The sequence below is a fragment of the Xenopus laevis genome, chromosome 3S, assembly GCF_017654675.1.
Source record: "Xenopus laevis strain J_2021 chromosome 3S, Xenopus_laevis_v10.1, whole genome shotgun sequence".
Classification (NCBI taxonomy): Eukaryota; Metazoa; Chordata; class Amphibia; order Anura; family Pipidae; genus Xenopus; species Xenopus laevis.
The window spans coordinates 51,875,564-51,890,471 of NC_054376.1; the positions used below are offsets into that span (position 1 = coordinate 51,875,564).

Below are 14,908 nucleotides of genomic sequence, written 5' to 3' on the forward strand. Positions count from 1 at the left end.
AATAATGATTGGTACAGTCTTTACCTTCAGTATAAGTATTAGTAAGTGTCACATATAAGTGACTTTTGAAACGACAGTCTGCAGTTTGAACTATTCATTGCTAAGCTACAAGCTCCAGAAACTTGGTGTGTGCTGGGAACTGAAGCTGAGCAAGAATTACGGAGCCTCAGGTTTTGGTTATATGTGGTGTTCAGCTGCTCCTGAATCTAAAGATCTGCTTATTTGACCAAGCAGTCAACCAAATGATATGTTCAGCTCTTGGGCAAACAACTGGGTGGATTCACATCACAACAGACAAATACATTTTATCGCCACAGGAATGTTTCCGTGTACTGTTGTTTACCTTATAACTTACATTTGCTTAGGAAACACAAAATAAAAAGGAAGAAAGAGAATCATCTGTAACAAATCATGAGGATTCTTTAAGCAGCGTGGAGCGAAGGAATGAATTATCTCCTGAAGAAAATTTTGATGATCTCCAGTATTTCCCAAATTTTAATCGACTTATAAAAAGCCTTAACTCAGGTAACAAAAAAGGAATATTTTCAGAAAAAAATTATTGCATAGGTTTCTCTGGGATATTATGTCTACAAACTTACATATAAATGAGGTTGTGAATAGACACAGTGTGTATGGGAACTGAAGCATTTGATGTCCCATATAAAAGGAGACATAAATGCAGGAATGAGTAAAGCAAATAGAGAAGTACAAAACACCAAGTACCATTTTAGCCATTGATTGGTGAGAAGTACTTATGTTTGAGTAGTTTTTGGCAGCTTTGGCTCCGACTTCAGTTTGCATATTGTGAAAATGGAGGATTTCCACATCAGAATTCATCTTTAATCTGGGTGAGGAAATTTGGAATTGAATAAATATATTCTACCATCTAATGAGGAAGTTAACACTGGCATGTTTTACAATTAAGAACTGTAAATTCTCCAGCAGTATTACCCCTTACTGTTCTTTTTATTTTGTTGAAATTGTGATTAATATGCTATTCTTAGAAAAGTGGTGAAAGGTACAATTTTTGTTTCTCTCTGGACCTGGGGTTTTCCAGATAAGGAATCTTTCTGTAATTTGGGTCTCCATACTCTAAATGGGTTATTTACTAAGACCCGAATGCAAAAATCATGAAAAATTCATGATTTTTTTAATAAAATCTGGCTTTTAAAAATTCACAAATTTTCTTAATTTATTAAACCCCGAGGCTGAAAAACTCCAAATCTGAAATCCCAGCTCCTCAGAACTGTCAAGGTTGCATATAAGTCAATGGGAGAAGTCCCAATGATTTTATTGATTTGCGCTGGGTGCCAAACCCTGAAGTTTTCAGACAAAAATCTGAGGTTTCGGGTGAAAACTCTGAAAAAAATCATAAAAATCGTAGTAGTTACTGCAAAGCAAATTTTCTGGAAAATGTAATAATAAATAAGCGTTAAAAACCCAAGCGGCTTAGATCGGAGTTTGTAGCAGCCAATATTGAGATAATTTTGTACCTTGAAAAATAACCCCCTAAATCTACTAAGAAATCCTTTTAACATTAATGAAACCCAATAGGATTGTTCTGTGTCCAATAAGGATTAATTATATCTTGGTTGGGATCAAGGTCAAGGTAGTGTTTTATTACTTCAAAGAAAAAGGAAATCATTTTCAAAAATTTTAGTTATTTGATTAAAATGGAGTCTAATGATGGCTTTCCCGTAATTCGGAGCTTTCTGGATAATGGGTTTCTGGATAATGGATTCCATACCTGTACAGTAAAAGAGAAGTCGATGAGCTTCCAGTCTATTAATAATTAAAATGAATAAAGTGAATGTCAAATGCATGGCTAAGTACAGAAATGCAACAATTAATTATTATGCAGAGGAAGGCAAGATAATGCATCTATTTACCATCTTTAATTTGCTCTCTTGAATAATGTTTCCCAAATGTCATATTTCACCTTCATAGAAAACGATGCCAAAGAGAAGAAAACCTTGATAACAATAATGAAAACTCTGATTGACTTTGTGAAAATGATGGTTAAATATGGGACAATTACACCAGAAGAAGGAGTCAATTACTTAGGTGAGTGAATGTGTTGTAATTGTTTAAAGATATTGATTCTTTTTTAAAAGATGAAGCTATTGGACAATGAATTGATTTGGGGTGGGGAAAATCTATGATGATCGATGTTCTTGTTTATGGTAGCCACTGGGATATTTCTCAGACCCATGAAATATGTATAGTATAGAAGTTTTAACCCTGTCTGTGAATGGGTTCTTTAGAGGAGAGTGATACAGATGAAATTCAGTCTCGGCCAGTACAGCTTGCTAAGTTAGCAACAGGGAGCATAAAAGCAACAGGAAGACCTGTAATTATAAACATCTGGTAACTACAGGTATGCAGATAGGCCCTGTGGTGACTCCAGATGGATTTTGTGACTTGAATTAAACGAGTAGGAGAGAGGTATTCCTCCTGTGAAATGCCTCAAGTATGTTCCAGAGGACACAGGAAATATACACATTTGTTGCATTTGGTACAGAGGAATGAAAACACTTAGGCATGCTGGGTAACCTATACTGAGAAATGTCTGAAATCAGTCCAAACATATATAAAGTCCTGAAGCCTGCTGTCATAACATTATAAAAGCTACTGAATGTTTACTTCCATTTGTTAACATATGCCATGGCCTGTATACCTGCAATCAGTCACAAGGGGAGGTTCAGTATGACCCTATACATTCTTTCTGCTGATATTAGACCCTTGCTTTTCAGTCTACATTTGATGGACTTCACCTGCAGGCAGCAACAATAAATCTGAATTCTGCATACTAAATTCAACAGTATCCAGGGGCTGGTGGCATAAATAGATGTTTTTGAGCCACAGAGCAAAACATTTTAAAACTGACCTTCCTAAAACTTCGGAGAAATAATGTTTTTCATGTGCATACAGTGTTGGACTGGGGGAGGAAGGGGCCACCAGAAAACTTGAACTAAGGGCCCATCATCCAGCTTGGGGCCTGTCACTTTAGCACACCGACCCTTTCCAGATTACCACTGCCACCAGCGTCGAACATTACCCCCGCCAATTATTGCTGCTACATTCCCATGCTCCACAGCACCGCCTGCTCATGTGCCTGGGCCAGTGGGCTCCACATCTACCCCACCACATCCACTATACTCTGGGGTTTCTCCATTTCTATGTCCCGAGTAGGGGATGCACACCGTCCCTCAAAAATTGCTAGAAAATAATTTATTGCTACTATCACTGAAACGTTACCCTTCTTGTAAGCCTAAATGAGCTACTTTGAGTTGGGGGCAGATTTACTAAGGGTAAAAGTGAATTCGAGGGAATCTTCGAAGTAAAAAATATTTGAAATTCAAAGTAATTTTTTGGATACTTCGACCATTGAATAGGATACTACGACTTCAAATTTACTTCAACTTCGATTCGAAGTAAAAATCGTTCGAATATTCGACCATTCGATAATCGAAGTACTGTCTCTTTAAAAAAACTTCGACTTTAATACTTCGCCAAATTAAACCTGCCGAAGTGCTATGTTAGCCGATGGGAACCTTCTACAACCATTTTCTAAGTCTTTAGAGGTCGAATAAAAATCCTTCAATAGATCGCTAAAATAGTTTTCGAACTATTTAATCGTTCGATTGGCAAATTTGTTGAAAAAACTTCGAATTCGATATTCGAATTTTTTTAATTTGATGGTCGAATTTCAAAGTTTTTTGTACTTCGAAATTCGACCCTTGATAAATCTGCCCCATAGTGTGCATATGTCAATAATCCATTCAATTGATCAATTCCAAGAAAGGCATTGGTCAAGCCAGGATAAACCATATGTCCTAGGTTTTGCCATTTCCAGGCATGAATATTTATAATTTAGAAGCACTATATGATCAGCTGTATGAAATGTGTATATATTTATGATATGAGTTACATAGCTACAGTATATACGTAGAAAGGGAGGCTGAAAAAGGCAAATACTGTACATTGTGTTTAGAATTTATAAAACCCTTTCCATAATGCCATTTAGTAGTACTGACAACAAGCTCCTATTTGTCATTGGATTTATGACAGTTTTAAGTAACTGAACTGTAACCCCCTTTCTGCAGCAAGCATCCAATAGGCTAGAGTATAGTGAATTCAACCCTATCAGAGCCTTACTGCTCCCCTAACCCTGGTGGTATACTAAGAAATAAATTAAAATAATTTACTATCATAAGTGCTAAATTGCAATGCTGTTGTCCATGCCAGCCAATAAGATATTGCTTTCATTTTCTAATTTGTAGTATACTGATAATAATTAACAGCTAATGATTTGGTTGTGAGTGGTAACTGTCTAGGCACAGTTTACCTCTTGTGTACATTAAAGTAATCCAGTGTTTGGAGTCTTGAGGAGAAAAAGGGAGCACATTTTAATAAATACATTTCTGACTGTAATTTAATGAATACTGAAAAGGCTGCCTTGGTATCACTTTTATCCAAAACTGAGGGATTTTATTCTTACAATGTATATTGGGCATGCAGCCATGCACACTCAAAACATTTTTGCAAATAAAAGGAGGTATGAATTTTTTTTTTCATATTTCAATTAATAAAACATACATCAGAACATAAATAGCTGTTCAGTATAATACATATACAGCAGTATAAACAGAGATATACATACCACCTAGCAACATGTTTCAAAGCAAAGACCACAAGAGACGGATACACTTGCCAAAGATGTGAATACCCCAACGTTTCGACACCATAACCTTTGTCAAGGGGATATTATTCTTACCTTGCCCTAAAATCGTAATTGGATATATCCGTGAATCAATAAACTCAATTTATTTTAGTCTTTATTACATGTGCCTGTTTTTTCTAAAAATGCACAAATCCATTTTAAACCAACCAATACATTTCTCATAAGCATCTGCTTCAGTACCAATGAATATGCCAGGGCACAGTATGATCAAGCTGTGCCAAATTACTGTATCCCTCTGAAATCTGTAATGCTTGGTATTAGCTTTCTATGACAATGACGCCACACAATTACATTTATACATTGTATAACAGTCCCAGCAAAGCACGTCTTTTCCTATCACACTGGTACATGTTATTTATTTTTAAACTGTAATGTCAATCTGCATTCTTATATAAGCAGTATTTGGTATAATATTGCTCACAAAGACTATGGAGATATCCGTATATTCCAAAGTTATTGACCTGTTTTGACATGATAGAGAACACATATGTAATTTCACCCCATAAGTGCTATTCACAAATCCCAAGAGGAAAGTAATCCTTTGTTTAATATAGACCTAGAAATATGTTCCATTTTCAGAACATAGCAATATATTATACCTCAAGGTCTTTCACATTTAGATTTACAGCAAAAAATGTAATGTAGTTCTTCCAAGCTGCCCAAATAACCTTCACTGATGATAGCTGCATAGACAGGACCAGATTAATAAATATGCATCTGAAAATAAACATTGGTCTCAGCCAGGCCTGGACTGGGAGTCTAAATAGGCCCTGCCATTCCAAGTACACAGAGGCCCAAACAGCCCTCTACCAGCACAAACAGCCCCCTACCAGCCCACTATATGGTAACTTTCTATGGAACCATACAGCAGCCCCTCTGGCATTTGCCAGAACCCACAGATTGCCAGTCCGGGCCTGGTCTCAGCAAAAAACAATTGCAGATTAGTTGCAACAAGATTACTTTCCTTGAATACGTGCAGGAACTTCATAGAGGAAAATAACCATCAGGGTTAATTATATAAGGTAATGCTGTCCAACTTCTGTGGTACAGAGGGCCGGAATGTTCTGGCCAATGTGGTGGAGGGTCGATAATGGAAGCCAGTGTTAAGCATTCCCCCCTTTAAACCACACCCATGCATAGAATGGCACACAGAGAGCATAGGGCAGGCAAAATATGGCACACACAGGGGGCATAGGGCAGGTAGTGTATGGCACACACACAGGGAGCATAGGGCAGTTAGATTATGGCACACACAGGGAGCATAGGGAAGTCAGAGTATGACGCACACAAAGGGAGCATAGGGCAGGCAGAGTATGGCACACACAGGGAGCATAGGGCAGTTAGATTATGGCACACACAGGGAGCATAGGGAAGTCAGAGTATGACGCACACACAGGGAGCATAGGGCAGCAGAGTATGGCACACACAGGGAGCATAGGGCAGGTAGAGTATGGCACACACAGGGAGCATAGGGAAGGCAGAGTATGGCACACACAGGGAGCATAGGGCAGGCAGAGTATGGCACACACAGGGAGCACAGGGCAAGCAGAGTATGGCACACACAGGTAACATAGGGAAGGCAGATTATGGCACACACAGGGAGCATAGGGCAGGCAGAGTATGATACACACAGTGAGCATAGGGAAGACAGAGTATGGAAAAAACAGGGAGCATAGGGAAGGCAGAATATGATACACACAGGGAGCATAGGGAAAACAGAGTATGGCACACACAGGGAGCATAGGGAAGGCAGAATACAGCAGGAGACAGGAAACCTTTCAGGACCACTCTAAGATGGACAGTTCATACTGTGCTACATACACTGACACAATGCTAGTGCCTCTCCAGCAGGCAGACTTTCGTTTGGGGGGCACACAAGGCGAGTCCAGCATCAGGCCCGCAGGCCGCCAGTTGGACAGCCCTGATATAAGCAATAAAGTTATTAATCTTTCAAATTATTTTAAAAAGAGCTGTCAACTTCCCCTATTTCTTTGGGAGATACTGATTTTGGCCCCTACCCCCAGTCTTCCATCACTCTGCAGTGATCTCCTGAATTCATAAGAGATTTAAAAGGCTTGCTTTAAATTGTGGGTGTGCATGTGCAGTAAGTATTCAGTGACGTCATAGGGAGCAAATGCTTGTGACGTCACTTCCAGTGATGTAGATCTGCGTCTGATTTTACTAATAATAGTGTTTATTAAGGATGTCCTGCTTGCATACTTACAGCTTTTGTTGCCCTACATTTCCAAGCAAAATACAGATTTTGTTGGAATTTATATCAGCTGTAGAGCCTCTCAGCAAGTATAACTTCTGTGGCTGTCCAATATCTGTGTGAACGATAATTCTCACCACCGCACACCTTCTCTGCTTCCAGTGGTGCTGGTACTCCGTGGACCAGGCAAGGTCCCTTATGTAGAGATACAGGAAAATACGGACAAGGAGGGGCTTTGTGTTTAAAAGGTGTTGTTTTTGCACATGTGATTATCCTGATGAAGGGTGGGTTAAACCCCCCCGAAACGTTGATCTTGTTGGTGGCACAATAAACCTGGGGTTATCCCCATCTGCTTGATGATAAAGTGTGTGCGGGTCCGTATTTTCCTGTATCTCAATATCTGTGTGAATACATTCGGTTTATCACAAATGTAATTAAGTTGTAATGCTTTCCAGATGTTCCCTGGAATCCTATTTAAACCTTGCAAACATCTATACATCCTTCAGCTTCACAGATGTTAATTTTCACACTATTGAGGGAATAATTAAACAAGTGAAACATTTGCTCATAATGTTTAATCCATGGCATCCAATCAGCAAATAGGATGTAGTGCTCTACACTTTGAAGAAAATATATGACTGAGCAAGCACTGATATTGTTACTTTCAAACTTTAGTTGGGATCAAGTACAAGGTACTGTTTTATTATTAAGGGAAATCATTTTTTAAAAATGGGTTCCATTCCAGATAATGGAACCCATAGCTGTTATTGTATTAATAGTGTCTAATGTGATTAGACACTGTATGTGGTGAGCTATCCCTCTGTTTTTTTTTTTTTATATGAAAGGGCATACAGAAAGCATACCTCCCAATATTTTAGCAATAAAAAGAGGGACAAAAAAGTTGTTGTGCATACCATGTTCATTTTACAAAATTTGGCAGGTTTTGAAAGTTTGAACATATTTCTGTTTTTTTTTTCAGTTATTACAGTTTTGCTTATGAAGGTGAATTGACCTTTAACCTGTTGTCTTATCTTGTTACAATTACTTATTTGCTTATTTCGAAATTGTTACAAAAGTAACAGTGAAAAAACGCCGGCGCAATCACACGCGGCGGTTCGTTTTGCCTCACGAGGAAACTTCGAGCGCCTTCGGAAACGAACCGCCGCGTGTGATTAGCGCCGGAGTTTTTTCATTTTAGCTGGCGCATATTCAGGGAAGGCGTCCTGTGTGGCCTGACCCTAAAAACTAGACAGTTGGGAGGTATGCAGAAAGGACGTGGAATTCACAGGCATTTAGGGGCATATTTATCAAGGGTCGACTAAGTCAACGGTTTTTTTTTTGGCCGAATAGGTCCGTTTTCGGTTGAATAGGTCCGTATTTGGAAGAATTCAATTTGTACAATCAAAGTAAAAGCGCATTCAATCGAATTCGAATCGAGGTTTTACCAAAAAAAAATTTGGTTTTTCAAAGTCCACCAATTGACTCCAAATAGGTTCTAGGAGGTCCCCCATAGGCTAAAACAGTAATTCGGCAAGTTTTAAATGGCCTAGTCGAGGTACACAAAAATAGCTTGGAATTTAATTTGAAAGTTCACCTCGACCTTTGATAAATCTGCCCTTAGTATAACAGAGAGGTCTAATAAAGGAATACTGTTTAATTTCAATATGAAAGCAAGCGCATTTAAAACAGAAATTACCGACGCCAGTCAGGGAGACACAGGACCGGACACGGGGTAGGCGACAGAGCAGGTACGTGCCTAGGGCGCAAAGCTGAGGGGGCGCAAGGCACGTACCTGCTCTGTCGCCTACCCCGTGTCCGGTCCTGTGTCTCCCTGACTGGCGTCGGTAATTTCTGTTTTAAATGCGCTTGCGCGCATGCGCGTAGTTTCGCGCATGCGCGCCGGCGCGTAGTTTCGCGCATGCGCGCCGATGCGTACACTAAGCTGCCGCCGTGCCCGGCCAGGTTGCCTAGGGTGCCTGGCCGGGTTGGCCCGGCTCTGGAAAGCAATGTTGGAAGTATTTTTTTTATGTTTACCTTCTTGTGATTTAATAAATGTAGTACTGGGTATTAATTTAAATCTTGTTACCATATCAATATAAGGAATGTAACATGTAAAATTCACCTGCCACAGTGAATGTGTTTATGTTGAGTAGAAAAAAGTAAAATATAACGTCCCTATATCAGGGGAATTTAGTAGCTATACGAACTTTGTTTTTGTCGATAGTGTGCCATTTTGTGTGATCTGGCACTGCCACCTATACAACTGACAGTGGGCAGAAGTGTATTTAAAGGAGCTGGTCAAATAATGGGATCTCAGAGCTCCAGTGCTGAGTGGAGATAATGGCCCATATTCAGCTCATGGTTTCTTACTTGGGAACTCCATTGAAATCTGAAAGGAGAATCTGGAAATGAATTGGAAGATGTTGCTCAAATCGAATCTGAACTAGTCTGAGTCCTCACTAACCATTTAGATGTAGCCCTGTGTCCCACCTGGTGCCAGCATTATAAACAAAGTGGCAGCCATTAAACAAAGTAAAATTTAATACAAGCAGCACTGCGGAATATGTTGGCGCCATATAAATACATGTTAATAATTAACCCAGACATTCATTTCTGTAAGAGAATGTATGACATTTAGCCCTAAGCCACAGGTTGTCATGTTAGCTTTACATTATAAGGCAGGAGTTAAAGGTCATCTGAGAGAATCTACTGTAAAATCCACTAATCTGCTAAAATGAATCTAATATAAACTGTAATCCAGTGGGCCTCTTTTACCATTTCCCTGGGTGCAAGTGCTAGAGCGCCAAGAGTTGCAATATTGCATGGTCTGTGCAGCCTGTGCTCTCCACCCTGCGCTAGATTAATTTATCATTGCACTTTGCCCAGGGCTTCACAAATGAGACATCCTACGTGTTTGTGCTTGCATAAGTGATAGTTCACAGCACCCACCCTGTGGAATAATTCTGGAAGTGAAATGGGTTAAGAAGATTACAATAACAGACACTCCAAGCTCTCTGGCATTGAGGGAGTTAATGATATTACAGTAATAGACGCTCTGGGTCTGCCAGTGCTCTGAATTGTAATCTATTTTTACTCTGGCTTCTATCTGTGACGTCAGGCTGTTCTTTGGATAGTACAAAGAGCAGCAGAGGAGGAAGCTTCAGTAACAACATGACCTTCCGCTGGTTAATGTTACATTAAGCACTGAGCAATCTAAAGGCTCACCAACCTCCTCCTCTGAGACCTCCTCTGTCATTATGAGGATATTCATCTTATAGTGCACATGGCAACCTGCCTTTGTAGAGGGTAAGGGCAAGGTGAGGATGAGATTAAAAAAAGAAATTTCATGCTTGAAATAATTTTTTCTGAATTGTTCAATCTTATAGATGAGAGAGATGTTGACATATAGGCCAATAAACAGAAGCGCAGCTAATCAATTAGACAGACCCTTCTATTTAAGTGACAGAAATAAATATTAGAAAATGACTTTGTACTTTGTGACTTGGCAGAATGTAGCATTTCTATTTCCTTTATGGATGAGCAGGTTAGCTCACCCACTGTTGTAACTGCTGCAATATGTAAGCTAATAGAAGGCATTCAATATTACATTCTGCTCTACTGATCACCTGATTGGTTGCTTTGGCATGGAAACTGCTTGATCTACCAATAAAAACATGGGGTATATTTATCAAAGGGTGAAGTTAGAGATCACCACAGTCTTCTAGAGTGAAATGCCGCCTCTCTCCATTCCAAAAATCCCATAGAAATAAATGGAGAATGGTGGCATTTCACGCTAGTGGACTGTATAAAAATGTATAAATTTTGGAAGAAAATACTGTGTGTGTCATTAGCCTTTAAATTTAAAGGAACAATAACATCAAAAAGTTAGAGGTATATTGATCAAAGAGTGAAGTTAATAGTGAAGTTCCGCCACTAGAGTGAAATTCCGCCACTCTCCATTCATTTCTATGGGATTTTTATAGGCGTATTTATCAAAGGGTGAACTTTCACTTTCACCCATTGATAAATATGCCTTTCAAAATCCCATAGAAATGAATTGAGAGCTGTGGAATTTCACTCTAGTGGCGGAACTTCACTATTAACTTCACTCTTTGATCAATATACCTCTAACTTTTTGATGTTATTGTTCCTTTAAATTTAAAGGCTAATGACACACACAGTATTTTCTTCCAAAATTTATACTTCACTCAAAACTTCACTCTTTGATAAATTTACCCCATAGAGTTTTAAAGAAATGACAATATAATGTACTGTTGCCCTGTACTGGCAAAACTGGTATATTTGCTTAAGAAAATCTACAATAGTTAATATAAACAAGCTGCTGTGTAGCCATTGGGGCAGCCACTCAAAGCTGAAAATGGGATTGTTCAGTACTTATCTGTTATCTACTGTGTATCCTGTGCTTGAATGGCTGCCCCTATTGTTACACAGCAGCTTTTTTTTCTGAAGCAAATACACCGGTTTTACTAGCGCAAGGCAACAGTAATATATTTTAAATTATTATTATATTGTCATTCCTTTAAAAAACTTGAATTTTTTGGTGTTACGGTTTCTTTTAATTTTAGAGAGAAGAACAACAATTTACAAAATTCATACATATTTAAAGCGAAACTATACCCCCAAAATGAATACTTAAGCAACAGATAGTTATATCATATTAAGTGGCATATTAAAGAATCTTACTAAACAGGTATATATATATATATATATATATATATATATATATATATATATATATACATACATAAGTAAATATTGTCCTTTTACATCTCTTGCCTTGAGCCACCATTTCGTGATGGTCTGTGTGCTGTCTCAGAGATCACCTGACCAGAAATACTACAACTCTAACTGTAACAGGAAGAAGTGTGGAAGCAAAAGACACAACTCTGTCTGTTAATTGGCTCATGTGACCTAACAAATATAGTTTGTGTGGTATGTTTGTGTGCAGAGTGAATCGTATGATCCCAGGGGCTGCAGTTATTTTTTTAAATTGCAATTTTCTATTTATGATTACCCAATGGCACATACTAATAGAAAAGTATGTTATTATGAAAATGGTTTATTTACATGAAGCAGGGTTTTACATATGAACTGTTTTATGCAATATCTTTTTATAGAGACCTACATTGTTTGGGGGGTATAGTTTTCCTTTAATAGATCAATATGATACTTTCACAAAGGATCAAGGCCTAAAACATAAAGATGTTAATTCTAAGATGAAATCCCGTATATTTAAGAGCTAATTGCTGGATTCACTTATCCTAGCACGGACATGTGGGTTTGAATGTCAGAATGAAGAATGAATGAGAGTATATCTGTAAAGGGATAATAAAAGCAATAAAGTTACAAGTTGACAATTGATCTGCTTTGTAAATTTCTGGGCCACTAACACTAGAAACCAGGCAGAAAAGACTCCCAGTAATTGCTTTTTGGACAAAGCATTTTTTGAGCGTGTTTCCCTTCCCCAAACACATTAATGAGTGTACGTGAATTAAAAGAACATGTTTCTGGACTTATTTTTCGTCTGTACAATTTTCAAAACCCGATCGTCATAGTGATAAGACTCCCTCCCGCAAAGCCATTAGTACAATCAGTTGCTCGGAAACCAACGAGTGCATACACAGTACTAGGGTGTATGACTCACTTCCAGCAATGGAGCTCAGAGCAAACATTGTCCACATGTGCACAGATATCCTATTAGGTCTCTATGAAAGAGAACAGAGAAATATTCCCTAACTACTGGGTGACTATAGCGGCGATGAACAAAGAAAAAATTTTATTAGAAATGTTCATTATCTTTACCATTACTATAATAGCACAAGAGAGCTTGAGTTGCTATGCCACCATCAATGGGAACTGCAAATAAAGTCATTCATGTTTGGATTAAGCCCAGGATAGTGAGATAGAATTCAGCATTATCAGTATATGAAAAGTACAGATATCTGGATATTTAAATAAAAATGCTGAAGGCCTCCAGGGAAACTTTAACAATACAAACATTGTTTGCCTAACAATATATTAATTAAAGAAGTAAATTGTTTTTTTAGCGGTTTTATGGTTTGTCCCTGCGAAAATCCTTTTCTGTGATTTTAAATTAACCTTTAAATTAACTTTTAGTATGATGTTCAGAGTGATAATCTGAGGCAATTTGCACTTGGTTTTCATTTTTTATTATTGTTTGGTTTTCAGTAATTTAGCTTTTAATTCAGCAGCTCTCCGGTGTGCAATTTTGGCAATCTGGTTGCTAGGGTCCAAATTACCATAGCAACCATGCACTGATTTGAATGAGAAACTGGAATATGAATAGGAGAGGGCCAGAGTAGTAAGATGAGTGATATAAAGTAACAATAACAGTAAGGGGGTTATTTACTAAGCTCCGAATACCCAAAATTCCCCTAATTTTTTTTAATAATATCTGACTTTTAAAAAAATCCCGAATTTTTCAGGAATTTATTAAACCCCGAGGGCTAAAAAGGCCAAATATAAAAACACGGCATCTCAAACCTGTCGAGGTTGCATAAAAGTCAATGGGAACAGTGCCATTGATTTTTGGTTGTGTCGGGGGTTTTCGGGCAATTTCACAATGTTTTCTGAGCTTTCGGGTGAAAACTCCAAAAAATTCAGAGATTTCGGGGGAAAATTCACACAAAAAATCATGAAAATCTGAGCTTTTCCCGCAAAAAGAAAATTTCCGGGAAAATGTAATAATAAATAAGTGTTAAAAACCCGAGCGGGTTAGATCGGAGTTTGTAGCAGACGATATTGAGATAAATTCGGACCTTGATAAATAACCCCCTAACTGTAGAGCCTTACAGAGCATTTGTATTTTAGATGGGGTCAATCCCATTTGAAAGTTGGAAAAGAGTCACACACAAAAAAAAATGAAGGCCAATTAAAAGTTGCTTAAAATTAGCTATTCTATAATACTTAAGGTTAACTTAAATGTTAAACCCTAAAAACAAATATAGCTAGAAATGTTTTAATTAATATACTGAACTTAATGTGCCAGCCTGAGCTCACCATCTTGGATTTTGTTAGGAGTGTCAGCTCAGTGAGCTCTGGGCAGCTGTAGAGAAGCATAGCTTAGGAGTCATTGCAAAGGATCAAGCAGAAAATGTGGTTCACATGTTATATGAGCTGATGCTGCAGGGCTAATTATTAGATTCTAATGCTAATTGGATTGGTTTCAGAGTTACCATGTAATGAGAATCTGAATTAATTATTAATCAGCCTTTTTTGTGACATTTATTTTTTATACGTGCATATATTGAGAGTCCTTAAGCTCCGGCAACTGAAAACAGAAAAGAATATGGAGAACTAATGGGAGCATATTCAGAGGCAGAAGCCTGCTTAAGGGCTATATTTGCCTTGGCCCAGTGCGGAACCTGAAATCAACCTGTTTTTCTATATTTTTCTGCAGAAAACCTGGATACCATGATAGCTGTGCAAGCGAAGAATAAACTGGGAAAAAGCTTTGGCTCTCCCAGAAGCATTTTACCCTCAGGTATTGCATCGTAGTTTGCATTGCATAGTATTTTGAATGTACGAGCTTCAATAATGTACCATTAGAAAGTCACATTAAAGTTATAATGACTTCAGTAGGGTTCCACCAACATTTAGTAAGTTTTATGTAAACTGACTTGACGTAAAATGACGTGAGATGACTTAAAGCTGCCCACATAGAATCATATTTTCAGCCAATATGGATTATAAAAGTTTCAATCAGGCAGGTATAACATAAACTGGTACATTAAGTCAGCATCCATTAGTTCTGCCCAAATTGGTCTGCTGTTTATGTGGTCAAACCAGTAACAAGTTGATACAATATACAGTATAAACAACCACATCTTACCATATGTTATATGAATATGTTTTTGGAGCACCTTCCAAAACAGGCTGATCTGTAATTTTGTTTGTGACAAGCACATAGC

General features: G+C 38.1%; 1 protein-coding gene across 5 annotated transcripts in view; it reads left to right on the forward strand.

Annotated features, from left to right (window-relative positions):
• Positions 1–14,908, forward strand: part of scg3.S (secretogranin III S homeolog) — a 31,804-nt gene that overhangs the window by 11,588 nt on the left and 5,308 nt on the right. For all 5 annotated transcript variants that reach the window (XM_018255434.2, XM_041588300.1, XM_041588302.1 and 2 more), the window contains 3 exons: positions 366–525; positions 1,948–2,064; positions 14,398–14,481. In XM_018255434.2, coding sequence (XP_018110923.1) covers positions 366–525; positions 1,948–2,064; positions 14,398–14,481 — 361 coding nt within the window. The remainder of the gene's footprint in view (positions 1–365; positions 526–1,947; positions 2,065–14,397; positions 14,482–14,908) is intronic.